The sequence below is a fragment of the Podarcis bocagei genome, assembly GCF_964188305.1.
Source record: "Podarcis bocagei genome assembly, chromosome: 2".
Classification (NCBI taxonomy): Eukaryota; Metazoa; Chordata; class Lepidosauria; order Squamata; family Lacertidae; genus Podarcis; species Podarcis bocagei.
This window is the reverse complement of record NC_138126.1, coordinates 21,052,080-21,079,404: the sequence shown is the minus strand read 5'-3', so window position 1 is coordinate 21,079,404 and position 27,325 is coordinate 21,052,080. Positions and strand designations below refer to the sequence as shown.

Sequence of the window (27,325 nt, the reverse complement as noted above, 5' to 3'; positions counted from 1 at the left end):
CCGTAAATAAATAAATAAAAAATAAAAGGTTTAAGGTGCTGGTTTTGACCTTTAAAGCCCTATGCGGTCTAGGACCCACTTACCTATGGGACCGCCTCTCCTGGTATGCCCTGCGGAGGACCTTAAGTTCCGCAAATGACATTTTGGAGGTCCTGGCTCTCAAGGTGGCTAGATTGGTCTCAACTAGGGCCAGGGCCTTTTCAGTACTGGCCCCAACTTGGTGGAACACTCTGCCACAAGAGACTAGGGCCCTGCAGGACTTGACATCGTTCCGCAGAGCTTGCAAGACAGAGCTGTTCCACCCTCCTTTGGTTTGACTCAATCTGACAATGTTTCCTTCCCCTTCTGGTTTTGATTTATGGGCTACTTTTAAAATGAGGCTGCTTTTTAAATTGAGTTTTAATCTGTATTTTAAATTGGTTTTTTCTCCCCCTATTATGTTTTTACTGTAATTTTACCGGTGTTAGCCATCCTGAGCCCGGCTCTGGCCAGGGAGGATGGGGTATAAATAAAAATCATTAGAATTATTATCAGACATTAAGAACTTCCTGATCCTGCTTCTTTATAAGACATCTGAAGGCAGCCCTGAATGGAAAAGCTTTTAATGTTTGATGCTTCATTGGATTCTAAAAAATATTCTGTTGGGAGCTGCCCTAGTGGCTGGGGAAACCCAGCCAGACGAGCGGGTATAAATAATGTTGTTATAATATTATTCTTCTGCTTAATTGAATAGCAGTTCCCAGAAGCCGCTGGAGGGGAGAAATGCTCTTGGGCTCCCATCCTCCTTGCAGGCTTGGCCACCATGAGGAGACAGTGCTGAAATTCCTGCATTGCAGGGGGTTGGACTCGATGACTCTCAGGGTCCCCTTCCATCTCAACGATTCTATGATTCTAACAGGGTGCGGGACTAGATGGGTTTGATCAAACTACAGGGCTCTTCGTGTGGTGTGTGTGTGTGTGTGTGTGTGTGAGAGAGAGAGAGAGAGAGAGAGAGAACCTTCAGGAAGAGGCCCCTGTCTCTTCTTTGCAAAGAGGCTGAATCAGCTGCAATACCCCCACACTTGACCCACCGCTTCCCTGCCTGCTCTCTCTCCACCCCCAACCCCAGTTCCACGAGTATTGCATTGCACTGCACAACCCCCACCCTGCAAAGCTTGCTGCACCCAGAGACGTGGGGTCAGCTGTGCTGCTTAAGCCACGCCTTCTTTCCCAAGTCAGTATGAGCAGCAGCACCCTCCCCTCTAGCAGCTTCCACTCTCTGCCTTTAATCTTTAAGGCCACGAGCATACCTTCCTTCAACTGGAAGCCCAGCTTCCCTCCCTCCTCTCCCCATTGGCTGGGTACTGCAATTATCCCGCCCCCGGAAATATCCTGCCTCCCAGGCGGGGCCTCCCATTCCCGCTCCCGCTGCCCAGGGTGGCTGCCACCATCGCCAGGATTTCGGGTGAGTGCAAAGCCAGTGGCGGGGAAGGAGGGAAGGGGCTTTGCAAGGGGTGGGGGGTCCAGGATGAGAAGCCCCGGGACGGGGAGAAAAGAGAAGGGAGGAAAGGGAACTGTTTCTCTTAATGGGGCCTTGAAGGGTGGTTTCCAGTGTGGAAAGAGAGAAGCTTCCTACTGCCCGGATCTGGTGCAAAGGGAGTTGCAGGGAAGGAGGCGGGAAAGGGGAGAGGCTTGGGCATTGCAGACCAGCCTCACCATAGTAGTAATAATAGTAATAATAATAATGATATTTATACCCCCCCCCCCATTGTCTGGGTTTCCCCAGCCACTCTGGGCATCTTCCAAGAAAATAAGAAACACCAAAAACATCCAAACATCCAAGTCTGCTGATGCTTCATTGGTTTTTAAAAAATATTCTGTTGGGAGCTGCCCTAGTGGCTGGGGAAACCCAGCCAGACGAGTGGGTACAAATAATGTTATAATATTATTACTATGCTTAATTGAATAAGGTTTCCTGGAAGCCGCCAGAGGGGAGAGATGTTCTTGGGCTCCTCGCAGGCTTGGCCACCATGAGGAGACAGTGATGGGATTCCTGCATTGAAGGCGGTTGGACTAGACGACTCTCAGGGTGCCCTTCCATCTCTATGATTCTAACAGGGACTAGATGGGCTTGATCAAACTACAGGGGTCTTCATGTGATCTGTGTGTGCATGCAGACGAATGTTTTTCTCTCTGTGTGTGTGTGTGTGAGAGAGAGAGAGAGAGAACACCTTCAGGGAGAGGCCCCTGTCTCTTCTTTGCAACGAGGATGAATCAGCTGCAATACCCCACACTTGACCCACTGGATTCTGTATATTCTTTCCTTCCACTTCCAAATTTGTAATGGTGTTAAATTTTTGTCTTTTTTTCATTTGCCAGGCTAACAATTTTCCCACATTTATTAGCCGATTCAAATGTCTTTTGTCTCATCTGTTTAATTTTCCACTCTATTTCCTGATTCATCATTTTCATATATTGAACTTGATGTAGCTTTATTTCTCTCAGAATCTCTTGTGACTTTGGTTTCGCTCTCAGTTTCTTCTCGCCTTCTTTTATTTTCTCCAAAATTTTATCTTTTTTCTCATTTTGAGTTCTCTTCTTTATTGCATTCTGTTGAATCAGAAACCCCCTCATAACCGCTCTGCTTGTGTCCCAGATTACTCTTTTTTCAACGGTAGTATTCATATTTATCTCAAAATAATCTCTCAAAGTTTTTTGGGCCTTCTTAGTAACCTCTTCGTCTCTAAACAAGGTGTCATTCATCCTCCATCTGAAGGAGCCAATCGGTGTTAGTTTCATCTCCATTTTCACAGAATTATGGTCGGAGCAAGTTATAGGACAAATTTCCACTTTTCTAGTCTTTGGAGCCAGTCCTCTAGTTATCCAAATTTGGTCAATTCTTGTCCATGTCATTTTGGCTTCAGAGAAGAAAGTTCCCTCTCTACCCAAGGGGTTCTTTGTTCTCCAAATGTCAACTAAGGCCATATTGTCAGTCATCTCAAAAAAGGTTTTTGGTAGTCTGCCGTCCTTGGTAACTACCTGTCTCTGTGCCTTGTCCATATTTGTAGATACCACTCCATTCATATCTCCCATCTTGATGATATAATAGTCCAGATAGTCCAACAAGGTCTCATGCAACTTTTTAAAGAATTCAGATTTCCCCTCATTTGGTGCATAAACTCCTACTATCAAAAATTTCTCTCCTTGTGTTTGAATTTCAATTGCCACAAATCTTCCTTGATCATCTTTGAAGATAAATTTCGGTGATAGGCTCTCTTTTGCATAAATCACTACTCCTCTCTTTTTAACCTTGTCCGATGAGATAAACTCTTGACCCAATCTTTTATTGATCAATACTTTTCTGTGTAGCCTTATCACATGTGTTTCCTGTAAACAAATCAAGTCCAATTGCTCGGAGAGCTTTCACTATGGCACGGTTTCAAACATTGCCAACTGCTTACCTGACCGGTAGATACACAAAAACCCCAGTAGAACATCGTCTATGTCCTTGCCTTATGAAAACTAAAGAGGATCTTACACATTACTTCCTCTATTGCCCCATTTACTCGGGCTTTAGAGACGCATTGCTGCAAATTATACCCAACTCTATAACCAGTCCTGAAGATAGAGTAAAATTTTTGTTAGTTGATGCAAACCCACGCATTACCCATGTGGTAGCGGTCTTGGTGATGAAGGCCATGAAAGCCAGGAAAAGATTTATGGACGACAATGTAAAGACCCCATCATCGTCTGTTTAACTCGCTGCTCGTTTTCCCTCCTTTTCTATCTTGTGGGAAGAAGGTTTTGTTGGCATAGTATGTGTCAGGGCTGCCACTCAGTCCCAGCTCACATAGGACCACGTTAGCCAGAGTTCAGGTTAAAAGAGTCTTTATTGGATTACAGGTTCCATTTCCAAACTGCAATGTGCAGCCCTTCTTCTTCTAGGTCAGACCGGCGAAGACCCGTCTGAGTCTCCGCCTCTAGCACACCAGCTTAATACCCTAGCCTTGCTCCACCTCCTGCGCCTTTCCTTCCGTCTCTGGGTCCTTTTGCCCCCCGGGGTCTCTTCTTTCCTACTCTCTTCTGACGCGGACCCCCCTGACCCTTCCGCCTCCTTGCGGCGGGCTTTGGGACCTGGCTCACTCTCTGGGCTGCTTACTGCGCCAGCTTCCGCTACATTTGAACTTGGCGCGCGCGCCCAACTCTCAACCTTCCTCTTGATCGTTTCGTCGCTCCCCGAGGTGGGCGTGACTACTCCTGACTCATGCCCTCCCTCCTTCTGAAAGCCTCCGGAACCCGATATCTGCTCCCCTTTCTCCCCGCTGCTCCTGGCTGGGTACGTGGGTCCCGATCTCCAACTGCTGCTCTCTGATCCCCCTCTGGACCCTTCTTCCTGGGGTGTCCCCCTGTTTTCCCCCCTTGCTCTGACCGCTGGCACTCCCTTCTGGGAATCCTCGGACTCACTGGATAAGCTCGGCGATCTCGGTTCGTCATCCCCACTCATCTTTCCTTCGTATTCCTCCCCCTCGCTCTCTGTCTCCTCCCTTCTCTGCGTCTCTGCTCCTGAACCCCTGACATCCATCCCCCCCTCGAAGCCCCCCCTTCCCCCCTCCCCGCTTTCAAGGGTGGTTGCTGGGTGCTCCATCATCACAGGAGTGAATGCCGGATACAGTTCGCTCCTCGTCGCTGGCCGCCAACTGAAGATCTCCGAGTCTTCCTCCTCGCGTTCGTCAACGTTGAGCTGCTCCGCCTCCATTTCAGTGCCGCCGTGCTCGAAACCGAGATCCTCCCCGCACACGTCCATGTCAGTCTCTGCGTCGGTCGCTTGACCTGGCATCTCCAGCCACCTCCGGCGCCACTGCTCCTCTGGCCGATCGTCCCACCAATACGAGGTGTCGGATGCCGAACCCTCCGGTGACCCCTCTGGGGAACGTGTGCGCTGTGCGGGCTCCCCGTCCGAGTCGAAGCCATGGAACGTGCTGGAGGAAAGTGTGGGTGTGAACAACCAGTCGTCGAAGAAGCCTGCTGGCATGGGTCTGTGTGGGAAAAGGGCATGAAACTCGTCCTTGAGCAGGGGTTCCTCCAGAGCATAGTCTGGCACCCAGCTATTAGCACTGGCCCGGGTGCCCCCTCTGGCTAGGAGGTATTCCACTCCGTCTTCCCCCCATCTGGAGTCCAAAATCTCCGTGACTTCGTTGATGGGGTCCTGCTGTGGCAATCTCCCCGCCTCCGTCCGCTCCTGAGACGGACTCGGTGCTGTTCCTGGTTCCTGGAACCTGTGAGGTGTCCTGTAGGGAGTGAGCACCGACCTGTGGAACACAGGATGCATCCTGGAACCCTCCGGTAGCACCAGCCTGAAAGCTACTGGGTTGATCTGCGCTTCGACTTGGTATGGACCGAGTTGCTTGTGCCCCAACTTCTTTTTGGCTAACGATCTGGTCGGCACTGCGTGGGCTGCCAACCAGACCCAGTCTCCCACTCTGATCTCTTCACCAACCCGCCTGTGCTTGTCCGCTTGCACCTTGTATGCGTGCTTCGCTAGCTCCAGCTGCCGTCGGAGTTGATCGTGGACCTCCTGCAACTCAGACGCGAAAGCGTCCGCCGTCTGCGGTTCCCCTTCCCCCACTCTGTCCAGTCCCGGGAAGGTTCTGGGATTCCTCCCATTGTTGGCGAAGAACGGCGTCACCCCTGTGGACACGTGCTTCGTGTTGTTGTAGGCGAACTCGGCGAGCGGCAGGTAATCCACCCACGTCGCAGGCTGTTGATTGGCATAGCATCTCAGGTACTGCTGCATGATGGCATTGACCCTCTCCGCTTGCCCGTTGGTCTGCGGGTGTCTCGCTGATGTCAGGTTGATCTTGACGTTCAGGAAGCCCATCAGCTTCTGCCAGAAATTCGAGATGAACTGGCGACCGCGGTCGGACAGTATAGACCGCGGCAGCCCGTGCACTTTGAACACGTGATCTATGAACAGTTTGGCTGTTTGTTCTGCCGTGGCCACCTTCGCACACGGTATGAAGTGTGTCATCTTGGTGAACAAGTCCACCACCACTAGTACAGCTGTCTTGCCTCTCGAGCTGGGTAGATCCGTGACAAAGTCCAGGGCCACCCTCTCCCACGGTTCAAACGGCGTTTGCAGCGGTTCCAGCAGTCCCGCCGGTGGTTTGTGCACCGGTTTGGCCCTCTGGCAGGTGTCGCACCTCGCGACGTAGTCCGCGACTTCCCCTCTCAGTCTGGGCCACCAAAAGTCCCTTGCGACTAATTCCACCGTTTTTTCCGTGCCAAAGTGCCCGGCCGTGGGTGCGTCGTGCAACTGCTGCAGTACCTTGGCGCGAAGTTCATCTCCCGGCACGTAGATGGCCCCTTTACGTAAGAGCAAGCCGTCCCGTATCTGGAACTCGTCGCTCTTCGCCGTGCCCTTGTGCACCTCGGCCATCGCCTGCGCGAATGAGTCGTCCTGCAACGCCCGCCGCACCGCATCCAGGTCTACTGTGGCTGAAGCGCACGCCCACGCTGCTGGCGCGAAGATGTGCATGGCTGCCGCTGGCGTCGCCTCTTCGAGGTATTGCGGTTTTCGGGACAGTGCATCCGCCATGATATTGGTGTCGCCTGGGACGTACTCTATTCGGAAATCGAAGTCAGCAAAGAACTCCGCCCAACGTATCTGCCTCTGGTTCAGGAACTTCGCCGTGCGCCAGATTCTTGTGGTCCGTGCAGACCTGCACCGTGTGCTTGGCGCCGATCAGGAAGTGTCTCCACGCCTTGAAGGCTGCATGAATGGCAAGCAACTCCCTGTCCCAGATGGTGTAGTTCTGCTCCGACTTGGTGAGCTTTCTGGAGTAGAACGCTCCCGGCCTCCAGACCCCCTGTGGGTCCCTCTGCAGCAGGACAGCTCCCACTGCTCTATCGGACGCGTCTGTCTCTACCCGCATCGGTCTGCTGGGGTCGATATGCAGCAGTTGCACTTCCGACGCGAAGAGACGCTTGAGTGCCTGAAAGGACTGCTCCGCCTGCTCCGTCCAGATGAATTTCTTTTTCTTGGAGCTTAGCGTGTCCGTAATAGCCGCCGTCTGCATCGCGAACCCTTTGATAAACTTGCGATAGAAGTTGGCGAAGCCGACAAACCGCTGGACCTCCTTCCGGTTGCGCGGGCTCTTCCAATCCAACACCGCTCGAACCTTGGCGCTGTCCATGGCTAGCCCCTTGTCCGACAACTTGTAACCCAAGAAATCCACCTCCTTCGTGTCGAACTGGCACTTCTCCAGTTTGGCGTACAGTCTATGCTGCTGCAACCTCTCCAGCACCTCCCGAACATCTTGGTCATGCGCTTGCTGCGACTCGGAGAATATCAGGATGTCATCCAGAAAGCAGACGCACTTCTTGTAGAGGAGTCCCGCCAACACATGATGCATGAAAGCTTGAAAACAGTGAGAACCGTTTTGCAATCCAAACGGCATCACTCTGTACTCGTAGGTGCCCAGAGGCGTGAACATGGCTGTCTTCCACTCATCGCCCTCCCTCATGCGGATGAGATTGTATGCCCCTCGCAGGTCCAACTTGGTAAACACGCGTCCCTTGCGCACCGTCGCCAGTAGGTCGTCAATCCTGGGCATGGGGAAATCAGAGGGCTTGGTCATCTTGTTCAAGAGGCGAAAATCCACCACCAGCCTTTTTTGGGGCGTGTCCTTCTTCTTCACAAAGAAAACAGGACTGCCCCCTACTGCCCTGGACTCCCGGATGAAACCGCGCTCCAAATTGTGATCTATGAACTGTTTGAGTTCCTGTAGTTCATCCTCCGACATGGAATACAGCTTCCCCTTCGGTAGCGTCGCCCCTGGTAGGAGGTCAATCTTGCAGTCATATTGCCTGTGCGGTGGTAACTTGTCTGCCTCCTTCTCGCAGAAGACCTCCAGAAAGTCTGCGTATTTGTGGGGGACTGCTTGCAACGTTCCCAACTGCAGTTGTGATTCCTCCTCCTCTCCCTCCTGTTCGGGCAGGATGCAGTGTTCTGCGCAGTAAGAGGAGCCGAAGATCAGCTGTCGCTGGTACCAAGCCAGTGTCGGACTGTGCCTGTCCAGCCAACTCATGCCCAACACAATGGGTGTGTCCGACAGGCGGGTGACGTTAAAACTGATGACTTCCCTGTGGTTGCCAAGGCGCATCACCATTGGCGGCGTTTGCCTCACCACCTGCCCCCCCAGCAACTCTCTACCATCCACTGTGACGACTTGCAGGGGCAGAGTGGCCGGTAATAGCTGTATAGCGTGCTGCTCCACAAAATCCTGTGCTATAAAGTCTGCGTTGCTTCCAGAATCCACAGAAAGCGGCACTTCGATAGTGACGCCATCGGGCAGCTGGAGAGATGCTGTGAGTTGCACTACTGGTTTGGGTGGGAGGGGGTCCGTGGGTTGCAAGATCGCTGGGGACTGCTTCAGTGATGCGTCTGGCTGGGCCCCAGTGCCTCTGTCTCCAGCCAGACATCGTCGTTTCCCTGCTGTTGTTCGCTGTGTTGCGTGGCCGCTTTCACCTTTGCGGAGGCTGCAGTGTGCTTGGAGCTCCTCTGGGGACACTCTTTCGCCAAGTGTTGAGAGCTGTCGCATATATAACACTTCCTGGTCCCTCTAGGAGGTTTAGTCTTGACTGCCGCCGGTGCAGGGGCTCTGGTAGCTGACTGAGCCCTGGCGCCTCCCACCTCCATAGGTTCCACTCCCCCTCCTGGCGGAGGTGTGGATTGCGCACGCGCAGCTTCCCTGGGAACGAAAGAGAAACTTCTCGCTGCTTCGCGCCCTCCACGTCCTTCGTCTCTGCACCATGGACGTTCTTCCAGCCTCACCCCCACAGTCAGCGCCCTTTGGACCACCTCCTGCGTGCTCCGGGGCCTCTCCCCCCTCGCAATTTCGTCTTTAACAGCACTGCTCAAACCCTCCCAGAAGAGGTCTCTGACTGGGGGCGAATCCCGGTCCCATTCCAAGGCACTGACCAGCGCAAAAAAGCGGGCGTGATACTGGCGTACGCTCGCCCTCCCTTGTTTCAGTCCATAAATCTCCCGCCGGGCAAGATCCACGTCAATGGTAGATAAAAAGCACGCATCCATCGCTTTGATAAAGGCATCTGCATTCTGAAGCGCCGGATCTTTATCCCTCCACAAATTGCGTAGCCACGCTTTCGCATCCCCATGCAAATGGGATAGTATAAACCCCACTTTCTCTTCCTCATCCCTAAAGTCTTTCGCCAGCAGTTGCAGTGCACACATTACGTCTGCTCGAAAATTGGGGTACTGTTGTAAATTCCCATCGAAGTGAGCCACAAGCCCTCCTGCTCTCCGTGCCAACCCAACCCCCTCCGGTCTGGGTCCTGGCTGCCCATGCTTAACCAATGCTTCAAACCTGGCGTGGAGATCTCTGTAGGCGGCTGCCGCATCCTCCTCTCTTTTCTTGGATACCTGTACCTCCGCGTTCAATTGGGTCACTGCCTGTTGCAGCGCTGAAATTTTCTCTGCTTCCGTCATCTCTGCCAACCGTTGTGAGCTCGCTCCCAAACACCAATTTCCTCCTCTCGCTGCTTCTGCCTCCGCTGCGAGGTATCAGGTGTCCGAAGCTTTAATGAGACGGGTCTTACTGTCAGGGCTGCCACTCAGTCCCAGCTCACATAGGACCACGTTAGCCAGAGTTCAGGTTAAAAGGGTCTTTATTGGATTACAGGTTCCATTTCCAAACTGCAATGTGCAGCCCTTCTTCTTCTAGGTCAGACCGGCGAAGACCCGTCTGAGTCTCCGCCTCTAGCACACCAGCTTAATACCCTAGCCTTGCTCCACCTCCTGCGCCTTTCCTTCCGTCTCTGGGTCCTTTTGCCCCCCGGGGTCTCTTCTTTCCTACTCTCTTCTGACGCGGACCCCCCTGACCCTTCCGCCTCCTTGCGGCGGGCTTTGGGACCTGGCTCACTCTCTGGGCTGCTTACTGCGCCAGCTTCCGCTACATTTGAACTTGGCGCGCGCGCCCAACTCTCAACCTTCCTCTTGATCGCTTCGTCGCTCCCCGAGGTGGGCGTGACTACTCCTGACTCATGCCCTCCCTCCTTCTGAAAGCCTCCAGAACCCGATATCTGCTCCCCTTTCTCCCCGCTGCTCCTGGCTGGGTACGTGGGTCCCGATCTCCAACTGCTGCTCTCTGATCCCTCTCTGGACCCTTCTTCCTGGGGTGTCCCCCTGTTTTCCCCCCTTGCTCTGACCGCTGGCGCTCCCTTCTGGGAATCCTCGGACTCACTGGATAAGCTCGGCGATCTCGGTTCGTCATCCCCACTCATCTTTCCTTCGTATTCCTCCCCCTCGCTCTCTGTCTCCTCCCTTCTCTGCGTCTCTGCTCCTGAACCCCTGACAGTATGTAATGAATTTTAATATTTTTTAACTACTGTAGTGTTGATTTTTGTGCACAGGCATGGTCCTCACAATAAACGGATTTGATTTTGAATAAATGAAAGACTTTTTTCCTTTTCTGCGGGGAGTTAAAACCATTAATGTTCCAACTTAATAGTTGCAGAGCCATGATGTAGTTACTTTGCTTTTCCTCCAACTGCACCCAGTGTTTGTTCTTGTTCTGTCGGTGGTATCACTTTCTCTGAGTTGTCCAATCCAAAAGGTAGTGTTGCTATGTCTAGTATTCCTGTTTTTAGTGCTCTTGGCTCTTCTCCAGATTCTTTCTGCAGGTCTTCTCCGTGATCTTTCAAAAATCTTTCTTTATCGTCCACTGATCCTATTTTTATCTTTCTTCCTTTAAAGCTGAAGGATAGGCCTTGGGGAAATTCCCACCTGAAAACAATTCTATTACTTCTTAGCAGGGCAACCAGATCTCCGTAGCTGGACCTAAGATCCAGAAGGTATTTCGGGATGTCTTTAAATATCTCCACCCTGTTCTCCCCCCCCCCCCTCCAAGCCTAAAAGCACTTATTATCTTAAAGTTTTGATTCTCAGAATCTAGGTTCCAAAAGTCTGCAAATTCCTGCATAAGTCACTTAGGTTGTCTTTCTCAAGTTCAGGTACGGCCCTGATCCTCAAGTTCGTTTGTTTTTCCTTCAATTCAATCATAGACAACATCGACCTATGGTCCTCGAGTTGCCTACATATCGGTGGTGTCTTCTCCTCTACAGCAACTGCTTTTTCCTTTGCTTCTTCAGCTGTCTTTCGGGTCAAAGTAGATTCCTGCAGCAATTTCTCAATAGTTTCTGTATTAGTATTCACCTTCTGTCCCAAGTTATTAATGTTTGTAGTGTTTTGATCAATTTTAGTTGATGCTTCAGCTACTTGTTAACTTAATTTTTCCAAAGATTCATTAATTTTGCCTAATGCCAGAGCTAAAACATCTTCAGATGCCATTCCTTTTGACTTAAGTTTTTTTATAAGAAATTATATAAAAACAAAACAGCAATACAAACACAAACAAAAACAAGTATAATTTCAATCCCTTATTTTCTTGTAACTTACTTCCCCGACCTCCTCATACCTCCCCTTTCTGTATTCCAATTTCTAATTATCAATTGAGCAAATCCTCTCCCTTATTTTTCATTTTATTTTTAACCTTTCTTTTCTTTTTACATGATCATTACAGCTGAAAACCACTTAACTTCTAAACCAACGTCATTCTAACATTCATTAATTTTGCAATGTTTCCTAAGATAATCCTTAAATTTTTTCCAATCTTCTTCCACCGTCTCTCTTTCCTGGTCTCGGATTCTGCCAGTCCCATATAGTCTATCACCTTCATCTGCCATTCTTCCAAGGTGGGTAGATCTTGTGTCGTCCAATACTTTGCGATGAGTATTCTTGCTGCTGTTGTAGCATACATAAAAAAAGTTCTATACTTCTTTGACACCACTTGGCCGACCATACCCAGGAGAAAGGCCTCTGGTTTCTTCAGAAAGGTATATTTAAATACCTTTTTCATTTCATTATATATCATTTCCCAGAAAGCCTTAATCTTTGGGCACGTCCACCAAAGGTGAAAGAATGTACCTTCATTTTCTTTACATTTCCAACATTTATCATCAGGTAAGTGGTAAATTTTTGCGAGCTTGACTGGGGTCATGTACCACCTATAAATCATTTTCATAATATTCTCTCTTAGGGCATTACATGCCGTAAATTTCATACCAGTGGTCCACAACTTTTCCCAGTCAGCAAACATAATGTTATGACCAATATCTTGTGCCCACTTAATCATGGCTGATTTAACCGTTTCATCCTGCGTATTCCATTTCAACAGCAAGTTATACATTTTTGACAAATTCTTAGTTTTGGGTTCTAACATTTCTGTTTCCAATTTTGATTTTTCCACCTGGAAGCCAATTTTTCTGTCCAACTTATAAGCCTCCGTTATTTGATAATAGTGACTTTATCTTTTAATTTCTCAAAACTCTGCAATTTCAGTTTGTCCCCTTCTTGTTCCAAAATTTCCCAATATTTCGGCCATTTGGACTCCATATTAAGCCTTTTCAGTGCCTTTGCCTCCATTGGCGACAACCACCTTGGGGTTTTGTTTTCCAGCAAGTCTTTATATTTAATCCAGACATTATACAATGCTTTCCTGACAATATGATTTTTAAAAGCTTTATGAGCTTTAACCTTGTCATACCACAAATATGCATGCCACCCAAAAATATTGTTAAAGCCTTCTAAATCCAAAATGTCTGTGTTCTCAAGAAGCAGCCAATCTTCCAACCAGCAGAAAGCTGCTGATTCATAGTAGAGTTTAAAGTCTGGCAGGGCAAATCCCCCCCTTTCCTTTGCATCAGTTAAAATCTTAAATTTTATTCTAGGTTTCTTGCCCTGCCAGACAAATTTAGAAATATCTTTCTGCCACTTCTTGAAACAGTCCATCTTGTCCACAATTTGCAATGTTTGAAACAAAAACAACATTCTAGGCAATACATTCATCTTAATAGCCGCAATTTGACCAGACAAGGAAAGCTTCAAATTTGACCAAATTTCTAAGTCTTTTTTCACTTCTGTCCAACATTTCTCATAATTATCTTTAAATAAATTCACATTTTTAGCTGTCATGTTAATCCCCAAATATTTCACTTTCTTAACCACAGTTAAACCTGTCTCATTCTGAAACCTCTCTTTTTCAATAGGTGTTTAATTTTTCTCTAATACCTTAGTTTTTAACTTATTCAATTTAAATCCTGCTACTTGACCAAACTTTTGAATTAATTCTAAGACCCTTTTAGTACTAGATTCTGGCTCTTGTAATGTAAGTACCAGATCATCTGCAAATGCTCTCAGTTTGTACTGTTTAGCTCCGACCTGTACCCCTTTAACCAGCTGATCCCTTCTAATCATGTTCAGCAAAATCTCCAGGACTGATATAAAAAGTAATGGGGAGATTGGGCACCCCTGACGTGTCCCTTTTTCTATCTTAAATTCTTCCGTAACCACATTGTTTACAATTAGCTTAGCTTTTTGTTCAGAGTATATTGCACCTATACCATTTTCAAACCCTTGGCCTACCCCCATCCCCTGGAGATTCTTCCTCATAAAACTCCAAGAAATATTGTCAAAGGCTTTCTCCGCATCCACAAATATCAAAACTGCTTTAGTGTTTATATTCACTTCTAACTTTTCCAAAATGTCAATTATATTCCTTACATTATCTGACAAACGTCTTCTCGGGAGAAAGCCCGCTTGGTCTCTATGAATCTCCTCCTTTTGACTTAAGTTGAACAGATGCTGCCCCTGGTGGTGCAGAAGGGCCAGATGCTGATGCTCTTCGCTGCTGCCATGATTTACCAGACCTTGTTGTTTTTTCTTGAAGCAAGTCTATTTTTTCTCTTCCATCTGCCATAACACTTTAACTGGAGCCCAAGGTTGATCCCACGGCCAGAGTTTGTTTTGAAGTGGAAAATTCCCCTGGCCAGTTGTAACAATTTCAAACTTTCTCTAGGGGGACACAGTAACAGTCAATACTTGTTGCATTAAAAGAACTCTTTCTAGTCCCCCATTTAACAAAATAAGCAACAGTTTCAATTTCAGTTAGTTTTCTGTTACCTTAAAATCAGGAGAAACCAGTCAGAAACAACCTATCTCTCTTGCAGAGTTAGCTGTCAAAAATTACATTGTCCATAAGCAGCGCGCTTCACAATGCGGCAATCTTATTGTCCATTGGCAGCCTGTTTCCAGGCTTTAAGCGGTGGACTTTTGTTTCCTTTCCTCTCTTTTTGCAGGAAAATTTACTTCTCCCTTCCCCCCCCTCTCCTGCAACCAAGGGAGGGAGATCTCTTGTATTGATGTTAAGATTATAGTCCTTTTCAGTCGACTTTCCAGGTCTTAGCTTAGAAGTTCTTTGCTTTGATCTGTTAACAAGAAGCGGAAGGCGAACTTCCTGTTTAAACCTTCCCACTTCGGTGCCAAATTAAACCTTTGTTTCCCTTATTTTCAGATCTTCAGTTTTAACCTACTCACAGGTAGTTGTTTTGATGGCCGAAAAAGGCCGGAAAAAAGTCCGGCAACAGCTGTGCGGCTTCGCTCCACGGAAGAAGGAGTTGGCTCTCAGCACCGCACCGCTCACCCCGTTCGCTCCGGAGCCCGTAGTCGGGTTCCCTTGCAAATTGGGGGGGGGGGTGCTGAAGGTGCCTGCCGAGTCCCACGGTCACAGGCTTCACCCACCTGTGATTTTTAGAGGGGTCCCTGCTTCGCCGTAGCGGCAAGACCCAATTTCCGCAGAGCTAAATCCTTCAAAGTTAGAGGGAATCCGCCATTACCGATGGCGCCGACCCCGGACGTCGAATCTTCTCATGAGGTGGCCAAAGTATTGCAGCCTCAGCTTCACGATCTGTCCTTCCAATGAGCACTCAGGGCTAATTTCCTTAAGAATGGATGCGTTTGCATAGACATGCAAATTTTTTAATGAATAAAGAATATTATTTTTTTAAAAAAAGGTTGCAATCAACTTAACATATGCGATACACGCGCTTCGCTCTAATGCCTTCTGAATTAACTTGCACTCCAAGACAAAGGGATACACTCCTGCTAAATGCACACTCGCTGATTACAGGCGCATACTTGGGAGAAAGAACTAGCCTTGCAAGGAAAAAGAAGCATCCCCTCTACTTCTCTTCCCTTCTCCCCTCGCCCCCACCCAAGGGCCAGGCCCATGCTTGCTCCCCTAAAACAAAATCTAACCAGGGACCCAGCTGAGGAGAGCTGCACTGAGGCGCATTCGTGGGAGCCTCCCTCTGAATCTTCCCGGGAGCAGGAGGACTGTATAGATTTGGACCAGTAGTTTGCAGAGGAACAGTTCAGAAGGCAGAAGATGGGAAATACTGGATAATGCTTTTATTATAGCTTTTTTATTATTTCTGTACCCCCTTGCTAACCAAATAATTTTATACATATGAAAAGCAAATCTTGGATTGAGAAGATAATGGTTTGTAAAGAAGAAAAGGGTTTGTTTTTTTTTTAAAAAAATTGTTTCTCTGTTCTAAAATTTGGTTTTAATGTAAAGTGTGTCAATATATTTGGCTTTGTTTATAAAGCAGAAGTGACCAGCTGCTCCTGGAATAAAAAATGAGCTCTGTATCAACAAGTTTTACCTATAATTAAAGTTCTAAGAAATGTGAGATTTTCCACCCTTGAGTTTTTGAACTACAACTCCCCATCATTCTTGGCCATATGGGCTGAGGCTTATGGGTGTTGTTTCCCAACATCTGAGGTACCCCATTTCCCTCAAGCAGACAGATGCTGATCCACAAGACAAGGGCAGCCCATCATTTTGGCATTGAAGGGCGGAGGTCAAAACTCAACAGATTCATCACACACCTTGAGCATTCCAGATTCACACTCTCCCCGTTCATCTAGCAACAACTTCCAACTTCTTTTCTACATTTAGTATATGTGACCTTCATTACTTTAATACATATATACGTGTATACAAATTTAAATACCAACACCAAAACATCAAATGGATTCCATGCATTTAAAATTGATTTCCGCCTTTATGAGTTTCTTGATGTGAGGTAAAGAGTGAACCTTGAGTGGAACATTGCATACATTGATATGGCTTTTCACCTGGGTGAATTCGCTCATGAATATTAAGGTCTCCACACTGTCTGAAGTTCTTTCCACACTCCATACATTTAAATGGTTTCTGCCCTGTATGAGTTTGTTGATGTGTTCTAAGACTGCCACTCTGACCGAAGCTCTTTCCACATTCAATGCATTTAAACGGTTTCTCCCCTGTGTGAGTTCGTTGATGTGTTCTAAGACTGCCACTCTGACTGAAGCTCTTTCCACATTCAATGCATTTAAACGGTTTCTCCCCCATGTGAGTTCGTTGATGTGTTCTAAGGGCTCGACTGCACCTGAAGCTCTTTCCACATTCAATGCATTCAAATGGTTTCTCCCCCGTGTGAGTTCGTTGATGTGTTCTAAGGTCTCCACTACGACTAAAGCTCTTTCCACATTCAATGCATTGAAATGGTTTCTCCCCCGTGTGAGTTTGTTGATGTCTTCTAAGGTTTCGACTTTCACTGAAGCTCTTTCCACATTCAATGCATTCAAATGGTTTCTCCCCCGTGTGAGTTCGTTGATGTTTTCTAAGGCCTCCACTAGAACTGATGCTCTTTCCACATTCAATGCATTCAAATGGTTTCTCCCCCGTGTGAGTTCGTTGATGTATTCTAAGGCCTCCACTACAACTGAAGCTCTTTCCACATTCAATGCATTCAAATGGTTTCTCCCCGTGTGAGTTCGTTGATGTATTCTAAAGGCTCCACTACGACTGAAGCTCTTTCCACATTCAATGCATTTAAACGGAGAGCCAGTGTGGTGTAGTGGTTAAGAGCGGTAGTCACGTAATCTGGGAAACCGGGTTCGTGTCTCCGCTCCTCCACATGCAGCTGCTGGGTGACCTTGGGCCAGTCACACTTCTGTGAAGTCTCTCAGCCCCACTCACCTCACAGAGTGTTTGTTGTGGGGGAGGAAGGGAAAGGAGAATGTTAGCCGCTTTGAGACTCCTTAAAGGGAGTGAAAGGCGGGATATCAAATCCAAACTCTTCTTCTTCTTCTTCTTCTTCTCCCCCGTGTGAGTTCGTTGATGTGTTCTAAGATCTCCACTTTGACTGAAGCTCTTTCCACATTCAATGCATTCAAATGGTTTCTCCCCTGTGTGAGTTCGCTGATGTGTTGTAAGGCCTCCACTACGACTAAAGCTCTTTCCACATTCAATGCATTCAAATGGTTTCACCCCAGTGTGAGTTCGTTGATGTATTCTGTGAGTTCGTTGATGTATTCTAAGGGCTCCACTAGAACTCAAGCTCTTTCCACATTCAATGCATTCAAATGGTTTCTCCCCTGTGTGAGTTCGCTGATGTGTTGTAAGGCCTCCACTACAACTGAAGCTCTTTCCACATTCAATGCATTCAAATGGTTTCTCCCCCGTGTGAGTTCGTTGATGTGTTCTAAGGCGTCCACTATGACTGAAGCTCTTTCCGCACTCAATACATTTAAATGGTTTCTCCCCCGTGTGAGTTCGCTGATGTGTTCTAAGGTCTCCACTACGACTGAAGCTCTTTCCGCACTCAATGCATTCAAACGGTTTCTCCCCCGTGTGAGTTCGTTGATGTATTCCAAGGTCTCCACTACGACTGAAGCTCTTTCCACATTCAATGCATTCAAATGGTTTCTCCCCCGTGTGAGTTCGTTGATGTGTTCTAAGGCGTCCACTATGACTGAAGCTCTTTCCGCACTCAATACATTTAAATGGTTTCTCCCCTGTGTGAGTTCGTCGATGTATTCTAAGGTTTCGACTTTCACTGAAACTCTTTCCACACTCAATGCATTCAAACGGTTTCTCCCCTGTGTGAGTTCGTTGATGTGTTCTAAGGGCCGCATTCTGTCTGAAGCTCTTTCCACATTCTATGCATTCAAATGGTTTCTCCCCTGTGTGAGTTCGTTGGTGTATTCCAAGACTGTCACTACGACTGAAGCTCTTTCCACATTCAATGCAATTAAATGGTTTCTCCCCTGTGTGAGTTCGTTGATGTGTTCTAAGGGCTGAATTCTGTCTGAAGCTCTTTCCACATTCAATGCAATTAAATGGTTTCTCCCCTGTGTGAGTTCGTTGATGTGTTCTAAGGGCTGCATTCTTTCTGAAGCTCTTTCCACATTCAATGCATTCAAATGCTTTCTCCCCTGTGTGAGTTCGTCGATGTATTCTAAGGTTTCGACTTTCACTGAAGCTCTTTCCACATTCAATGCAATTAAATGGTTTCTCCCCTGTGTGAGTTCGTCGATGTATTCTAAGGTTTCGACTTTCACTGAAGCTCTTTCCACATTCAATGCAATTAAATGGTTTCTCCCCTGTGTGAGTTCGTTGATGTGTTCTAAGGGCTGCATTCTGTCTGAAGCTCTTTCCACATTCAGTGCATTGAAATGGTTTCTCCCCCGTGTGAGTTCGTTGATGTCTTCTAAGGTCTCCACTACGACTGAAGCTCTTTCCGCACTCAATACATTTAAATGGTTTCTCCCCCGTGTGAGTTCGTTGATGTGTTCTAAGGTCTCCACTACGACTGAAGCTCTTTCCGCACTCAATACATTTAAATGGTTTCTCCCCCATGTGAGTTCATTGATGTGTTCTAAGGACTCCAATACAACTTTCACTGAAGTTCTTTTCGCACTCCATGTATTTACATGGATTCTCTCCTGTGTGAGTTTGTTGGTGTATCCTCAGTCTTCCAAAGGGTCTAAAGCACATTCCACATTCCTTGCATTTAAACTGTTTCTTTGTTCTTCCCAATGAATTCACAGATGGCTCCGTAGAATTCTGACCATCGTCTTCCTCACCTGCTTGGGAGTTGGGGGGGGGGGAGAAAATCCTGTTAGACTTTTAGGAAAGACAATAAATGAACCATCTTCCTCCGTCCATCCTGACTAGGTTTACAGGTTCAGCTTCTTGAGAAGCGCAGAAGCCAAGGCAAGTTGTAACTTCCTGGGAGGAAGGTAGAAGGGATTCTGCTGCCTCTGTAGAAGCTCCTATTGGGCACCCACTTCCCAAGAGCCTCCACCCATTTTCAAACACCTTTGGCAATTCCTTCCGTCTGCCTGTCCCTTCTCCCTTCCTAAGGCTGGCATGGTATGGGCAGGAATGGCCTTGTGCCAGTTGCCCAAAGGGCCACAATAAATGTGATAATGTGTATCTCTGTAAATCCTCGAGTGTGCTTCTAAAACAGAAGTTATGGTAGTCTGTGCTTTATAACTGATTATTTTGCAAGTTGCCGCCCCCCAATTGGGGCAGAAATACAGCTAATAGGAGAATCACAAAGATACAGCTGAAAGCTGGAACATGAGTCGCCACATGATGCAAATGGCTGCATGTAACACAGGTTCCCAACATGCACACCAGCACAATGTCACAGAACGCAGTAGGGATCAGAACATATTCAGCAGAAATTGCCAGTGCTTGTTGCGCATGTGTATTATAATAAAATGAGGCAATGATGAATATCAGGAATACTTGGCTAGTTTAGATGTATTCAAGTCTCCAGGGCCAGATGAACTGCATCCAAGAGTATTAAAAGAACTGGCAGATGTGATCTCAGAACCACTGGCAGTCATCTTTGATAATTCCTGGAGAACATGCGAAGTCCTGGCAGACTGGAGGAGGGCAAATGTTGTCCCTATTTTCAAAAGGGGGAAGAAGAGGACCCAAATAATAACCGCCCAGTAAGTCTGACATCCATACCAGGGAAGATTCTGGAGCAGATCATTAAGAAGAGTTTGGATTTGATACCCCGCCTTTCACTCCCCTTCAGGAGTCTCAAAGCGGATAACAATCTCCTTTCCCTTCCTCCCCCACAACAAACACTCTGTGAGGTGAGTGGGGCTGAGAGAATTCAAAGAAGTGTGACTGGCCCAAGGTCACCCAGCAGCTGCATGTGGCGGAGCGGAGACGCGAACCCGGTTCCCCAGATTACGTGACTACCGCTTTTAACCACTACACCACACTGGCACTAAGCAAACAGTCTGTGAGCACTTAGAAAGGAATGCTGTGATCACCAATAGTCAGCATGGATTTCTGAAAAATAAGTCATGTCAGACTAACCTGATCTCGTTTTTTTGTCAGAATTACAAGCCTGGTAGATGAAGGGAATGCAGTGGATGTAGCCTACCTTGATTTCAGCAAGGCCTTTGACAAGGTGCCCCATGATATTCTTGTAAAGAAGCTGGTAAAATGCGGTCTTGACTATGCTACCACTCAGTGGATTTGTAACTGGCTGACTGACCGAACCCAAAGGGTGCTCATCAATGGTTCCTCTTCATCCTGGAGAAGAGTGACTAGTGGGGTGCCACAGGGTTCTGTCTTGGGCCCGGTCTTATTCAACATCTTTATCAATGACTTGGATGATGGACTCAAGGGCATCCTGATCAAATTTGCAGATGACACCAAACTGGGAGGGGTGGTTAACACCCCAGAGGACAGGATCACACTTCAAAACGACCTTGACAGATTAGAGAACTGGGCCAAAACAAACAAGATGAATTTTAACAGGGAGAAATGTAAAGTATTGCACTTGGGCAAAATAAATGAGAGGCACAAATACAAGATGGGTGACACCTGGCTTGAGAGCAGTACATGTGAAAAGGATCTAGGAGTCTTGGTTGACCACAAACTTGACATGAGCCAACAGTGTGACGCGGCAGCTAAAAAAGCCAATGCAATTCTGGGCTGCATCAATAGGAGTATAGCATCTAGATCAAGGGAAGTAATAGTGCCACTGTATTCTGCTCTGGTCAGACCTCACCTGGAGTACTGTGTCCAGTTCTGGGCACCACAGTTCAAGAAGGACACTGACAAACTGGAACGTGTCCAGAGGAGGGCAACCAAAATGGTCAAAGGCCTGGAAACGATGCCTTATGAGGAACGGCTAAGGGAGCTGGGCATGTTTAGCCTGGAGAAGAGGAGGTTAAGGGGTGATATGATAGTCATGTTCAAATATATAAAAGGATGTCACATAGAGGAGGGAGAAAGGTTGTTTTCTGCTGCTCCAGAGAAGCGGACACAGAGCAATGGATCCAAACTACAAGAAAGAAGATTCCACCTAAACATTAGGAATAACTTCCTGGCAGTAAGAGCTGTTCGACAGTGGAATTTGCTGCCAAGGAGTGTGGTGGAGTCTCCTTCTTTGGAGGTCTTTAATGAGGCTTGACAACCATATGTCAGGAGTGCTCTGATGGTGTTTCCTGCTTGGCAGGGGGTTGGACTCGATGGCCCTTGTGGTCTCTTCCAACTATGATTCTATGATTCTATTCTAGGAACGTGAAACTCCAAAGGGACTTTTTTAAGGAGGCGGGAGATGCAAGAAAAATTTAGATTCTTTTGGCAACAATAAACATTAGAACAAGGAACTGCTGAGCAAAAACAAAAACAGGAGCATGTGCTGAAGTTCTTGCGGAAAGGGGGCGGGGCCTTCAAAGGTCTCATAATCGACCCAAAACAACACAGAGGTCTGCCTGTCAATTGCAGTCCAGTGCTTGGACATCTCTGGTGTATAAGATTGGTTGAAACCGAAATGCTTTGTTTGAAATTATATACAGTGGTACCCCGCAAGACGAATGCCTCGCAAGACGGAAAACCCGCAAGACGAAAGGGTTTTCTGTTTTGGAGGCGCTTCGCAAGACGAATTTCCCTATGGGCTTGCATCGCAAGACGAAAGCCCATAGGGAAATGCTGGCGGTCGGGAGCAAAGACTTTTGCCCACAGCCGGCCTTCAGAAGAGGACCTCTTCTGAAGGCCGGCTGTGGGCAAAAGTCTTTGCTCCCCCCCCGCCTGCCTTCCCCCCCGCCTGCCCCGTGCGATCTTAAAATGCTGGTGGGCGGGAGTGAAGCGTTCGCTGCCGACCCCCAGCATTTTAAAATCTCCAAGGGGCAGCAGAGAAGTGTCTGTCCCGGGGAGATTTTAAAATGCTGGGGGTCCGGAGCGAAGCGCTGCCGACCCCCAGCATTTTAAAATCTCCCCGCGTCCCGGGAGGTTTTAAAATGCTGGGGGTCGGGAGCGAAGCGCTGCCGACCCCCAGCATTTTAAAATCTCCCCGCGTCCCGGGGAGGTTTTAAAATGCTGGGGGTCGGGAGCGAAGCGCTGCCGACCCCCAGCATTTTAAAATCTCCCCGCGTCCCGGGGAGGTTTTAAAATGCTGGGGGTCGGCAGCGCTTCGCTCCCGACCCCCAGCATTTTAAAACGCTGTTCCGAAGTGGGGCGGGGACACCTGCCCCAGCCGCCCCACTTCGGAAAGCTGTTCCGAAGTGGGGCGGGGGGCGGGGTCACCTGCCCCAGCCGCCCCACTTCAGAAAGCTGTTCCGAAGTGGGGAGGGGGGGCGGGGACACCTGCCCCAGCCGCCCCACTTCGGAAAGCTGTTCCGAAGTGGGGCGGGGGGGCGGGGACACCTGCCCCAGCCGCCCCACTTCGGAAAGCTGTTCCGAAGTGGGGAGGGGGGGCGGGGACACCTGCCCCAGCCGCCCCACTTCGGAAAGCTGTTCCGAAGTGGGGAGGGGGGGCGGGGACACCTGCCCCAGCCGCCCCACTTCGGAAAGCTGTTCCGAAGTGGGGAGGGGGGGCGGGGACACCTGCCCCAGCCGCCCCACTTCGGAAAGCTGTTCCGAAGTGGGGAGGGGGGGCGGGGACACCTGTCCCAGCCGCCCCACTTCGGAAAGCTGTTCCGAAGTGGGGAGGGGGGGCGGGGTCACCTGCCCCAGCCGCCCCACTTCGGAAAGCTGTTCCGAAGTGGGGCGGGGGGGCGGGGTCACCTGCCCCAGCCGCCCCACTTCGGAAAGCTGTTCCGAAGTGGGGAGGGGGGGCGGGGACACCTGCCCCAGCCGCCCCACTTCGGAAAGCTGTTCCGAAGTGGGGAGGGGGGGCGGGGACACCTGCCCCAGCCGCCCCACTTCGGAAAGCTGTTCCGAAGTGGGGAGGGGGGGCGGGGACACCTGCCCCAGCCGCCCCACTTCGGAAAGCTGTTCCGAAGTGGGGCGGGGGGGCGGGGTCACCTGCCCCAGCCGCCCCACTTCGGAAAGCTGTTCCGAAGTGGGGAGGGGGGGCGGGGTCACCTGCCCCAGCCGCCCCACTTCGGAAAGCTGTTCCGAAGTGGGGAGGGGGGGCGGGGACACCTGCCCCAGCCGCCCCACTTCGGAAAGCTGTTCCGAAGTGGGGAGGGGGGCGGGGACACCTGCCCCAGCCGCCCCACTTCGGAAAGCTGTTCCGAAGTGGGGCGGGGGGGCGGGGACACCTGCCCCAGCCGCCCCACTTCGGAAAGCTGTTCCGAAGTGGGGCGGGGGGGCGGGGTCACCTGCCCCAGCCGCCCCACTTCGGAAAGCTGTTCCGAAGTGGGGAGGGGGGGCGGGGTCACCTGCCCCAGCCGCCCCACTTCGGAAAGCTGTTCCGAAGTGGGGAGGGGGGGCGGGAACACCTTCTGAAGGCGGGCAGGGGGCGAACGTCTTTGTCCCCCCTGCCTGCCTTCCCAGGGGTTTTTAAATCGCCCCGGACAGCGGAGAAGTCATCCGCTGTCCGGGGCGATTTTAAAATGCCGCCCGCCAGCATTTTAAGATCGCCCCGGACAGAGGAGAAGTCCTCCGCTGTCCCAGGGTTTTTTAAAATGTTGGGGGTGGGAAGAAAAGCCCTTGTCCCCCCCCCCCCAGCCTTCAGAAGAGGTCCGCGGACAGACTGTCCCCGGACCTGGTCTGAAGGCGGTTTCCCTAGGAACGCATTAATTGATTTTCAATGCATTCCTATGGGAAACCGTGCATTGCAAGACGAAAAAACCGCAAGACGAAGAGACTTGCGGAACGAATTAATTTCGTCTTGCGAGGCACCACTGTAAATACCAATGCCTGGACCACATATGTGGTGGAGGAGTGAGGAAATTAAGAAATTTTGGATAGTAGTACACGAAGAACCAAAGAAGATGTTGAAAATATCAAAAACAAACCAGAGACATATCTCCTTGGATTGACAGAAGATGAGATACCACGGGGGGCAAGAATTTTTCTCTATGCAAGTACAGCTGCTAGAATAGTGATTGCTGCTAGGTGGAAGTCAAAAACTATACCCACAAAGGAGGAATGGATTTGTAAACTAAATGAATATTTAATTCTGGCAAAATTAACTGCTATAATAAGAAATCAGTTGTATCAAAAATTTAAAAAGGAGTGGAAATGTTTTGATGAATATATGGCAAAGTATTGCTCAAAAAAAGATATGCTAATATGCCTAGATTAAAATGTGAAGTACTGGATGGAAGAATAATTAGTAAGGAAAGATAATAAGAATATATAGATGATTTGAGAAGATTGTAGAATGCAAAGGTTATTGTAAAGTGTATAATGTGGAGGAAATAGAATGGGGGCGGAGGGAAGGAGGAAGGAGAAAAGAATAAAATGATGGACTGAGGAAATAGAAATGTAAATGTAAGGGGGGATGGGGAGGAAATGGTGTTGGCTTTGGTATATCTGTATTGTAAAGTAATATGTGAAAACCAATAAAATAATCTAAATGGGGGGGGGGGAGCCAAAGCCATGAACATGATCATCTGACGCATCAGGATCTGTACCAAGTAATATTTAATGACCATGTCCTTCATGGATCAATGCCTTGTCATGGCAAAGGGGCTTGAATAACTCAGAGACAAGGAGAAGGGGACGACAGAGGACGAGATGGTTGGACGGTGTCCTCGAAGCTACAAGCATGAGTCTGACCAAACTGCGGGAGGCAGTGGAAGACAGGAGTGCCTGGCGTGCTCTGGTCCATGGGGTCATGAAGAGTCGGACACGACTAAACAACAACAACAACAACATAACTCAGAGACGCTATGAGCTATGCCGTGCAGGGCCACCCAAGACCGACAGGTCAAAGTGGAGAGTTTTCAGTAAACTTGATCCACCTGGAGCAGGAACCAGCAAGCCACGCCAGTATCCCTGCCGAGAAAACTCCATGGTTGTATAAAAGTTATGACGCTGGGTATTGTTGGCCAAGGGGTGTTAAAGAAGGATCAAACATTTTTTATGTATGCAACAACAGCAGCAAGGATACTCGTCGCCAAGCATTGGAAAACTCAAGATATACCCACACTGGAAGAATGGCACATGCAACTGATAGACTATATGGAATTGGCCGGGCAGAATCCGAGACCTGGGAGAGGAGACGGTGGAAGAAGACTGGAAAAAATTTAAGATTTATTTGCAAAAATATTGTAAATTGTATGAATGTTAAGCAGGATGCTTGATCATAAACAATTCGGCACCATCGGAACAGATGAAGTGAATTATGAAGATAAGTTAAATTTATGAAAAATCAATTTTTTTTTTTAGATAACTATTAGGCTAAGCTTATTGTTTTAATAGAGTGAAATGAATATATCTAAAATTTAAGATATAACATTGGGAAACTAGATTGTAAGGTGGGGACAAGGTGATAAATTTGCTGGATTAATTTTTATAAATTTGGAACGCAGGAGCGGGAGATGTGAGGAAGTCCAAAGAGGACAAGAAAATATGTTATAAAATGTGATATTTTTGTATGTTTTGTTTTGTGTGTTGTAACCAAAAAATCTTTAATAAATATTATAAAAAAAAATAAAAAAAAATTATGACGCTGGAAGATGAACCCTGGAAGTGTGCCTGGAAGTGAAAGAAAAGTCCAGTGCTGCAAAGAAAAATATATGAACCTGGAATATGAGATCCATGAACCATGGTAAGCTGGATGTGGTAAAAAATGAAATGGCAAGAATAAATATTGACATAGTGGGCATCAGTGAACTAAAATGGACAGGAATGGGCGAATTCAATTTGGATGATCATCATATCCTACTACTGAGGACAAGATTCCCATAGAAGAAATGGAGTGGCCCTCTTAGTCAACAAAAGAGTGGCAAAAGCTGTACTGGGATGCAATCTCAAAAATGATAAAATGATCTCGATACAAATCCAAGGCAGACCTTTTAAGATCACAGTAATCCAAGTTTATGCACCAACTACCAATGCTGAGGGACGTGGGTGGCGCTGTGGGTTAAATCACAGAGCCTAGGACTTGCTGATCAGAAGGTCGGCGGTTTGAATCCCCATGATGGGGTGAGCTCCCGTTGTTCGGTCCCTGCTCCTGCCAACCTAGCTGTTCAAAAGCACCTCAAAGTGCAAGTAGATAAATAGGTACCGCTCCGGTGGGAAGGCGTTTCCGTGCACTGCCCTGGTTCGCCAGAAGCGGCTTAGTCATGCTGGTCACATGACTGTCTGCAGATAAATTCCAGCTCCCTCGGCCAGTAAAGCAAGATGAGCGCCCCAACCCCAGAGTCAGCCATGACCGGACCTAATGGTCAGGGATCCCTTTAACCTACCAATGCTGAAGAAACTGAACTTGACCAATTCTAGGAAGACAAATCCAAGGCAGACCTTTTAACATCACAGTAATGCAGGTTTATGCACCAACTACTGGGGCTGAAGAAACTGAAATTGACCAATTCTAGGAACAAAAGAGTCAACAAAAGAGTGGCAAAAGCTGTACTGGGATGCAATCTCAAAAATGATAGAATGATCTATCCAAGGCAGACCTTTTAAGATCACAGTAATCCAAGTTTATGCACCAACTACCAATGCTGAGGGACAGGGGTGGTGCTGTGGGTTAAATCACAGAGCCTAGGACCTGCCGATCAGAAGGTTGTCGGTTCGAATCCCCATGATGGGGTGAGCTCCCGTTGTTCGGTTCCTGCTCCTGCCAACCTAGCAGTTCGAAAGCAGGTCAAAGTGCAAGTAGATAAATAGGTACCGCTTCGGCGGGAAGGTAAATGGTGTTTCCATGCGCTGCTCTGGTTCGCCAGAAGCGGCTTAGTTATGCTGGCCACATGCCGATCTGCACACAAAAGCCAGATCCCTCGGCCAGTAAAGCAAGATGAGCGCCCCAACCCCAGAGTTGGCCATGACTGGACCTAATGGTCAGGGGTCCCTTTACCTTACCAATGCTCAACAAAATGAACTTGACCAATTCTAGGAAGACTTACAACACCTTCTAGAACTAACACCAAAGAAGGATGTTTTCCTCCTCCTAGGGGACTGGAATGCTAAAGTAGGGAGTCAAAGAGATAAAAGGAACAACTGGTAAGTTTGGCCTTGGGAGTTCAAAATGAAGCAGTGCAAAGGTTAATAGATTCTGTCAAGAGAACAAGCTGGTCATAACAAACACTCTTTTCCAACAACACATGAGATGACTCTACACATGCACATCACCAGATGGGCAGCATCAAAATCAAATTGATTATATTCTTTGCAGCCAAAGATGGAGAAGTTCTATACAGTCAGCAAAAACTAGACCTGGAGCT

General features: G+C 48.3%; 2 protein-coding genes across 2 annotated transcripts in view; both read left to right on the top strand.

Moving 5' to 3' along the window:
- LOC308579786 (uncharacterized protein) overlaps nucleotides 1-27,325 on the top strand; it is a gene marked incomplete at its 3' end in the record, with an annotated part of 112,493 nt that overhangs the window by 3,335 nt on the left and 81,833 nt on the right. The window contains exon 2 of the mRNA XM_081180719.1: nucleotides 36-1,444. Coding sequence (XP_081036845.1) covers nucleotides 1,220-1,444 — 225 coding nt within the window. The 5' untranslated portion in view covers nucleotides 36-1,219. The remainder of the gene's footprint in view (nucleotides 1-35; nucleotides 1,445-27,325) is intronic.
- The window catches only part of LOC308579677 (uncharacterized protein), a gene marked incomplete at its 3' end in the record, with an annotated part of 117,101 nt that overhangs the window by 45,270 nt on the left and 44,506 nt on the right, over nucleotides 1-27,325 (top strand). The window lies entirely within an intron of this gene.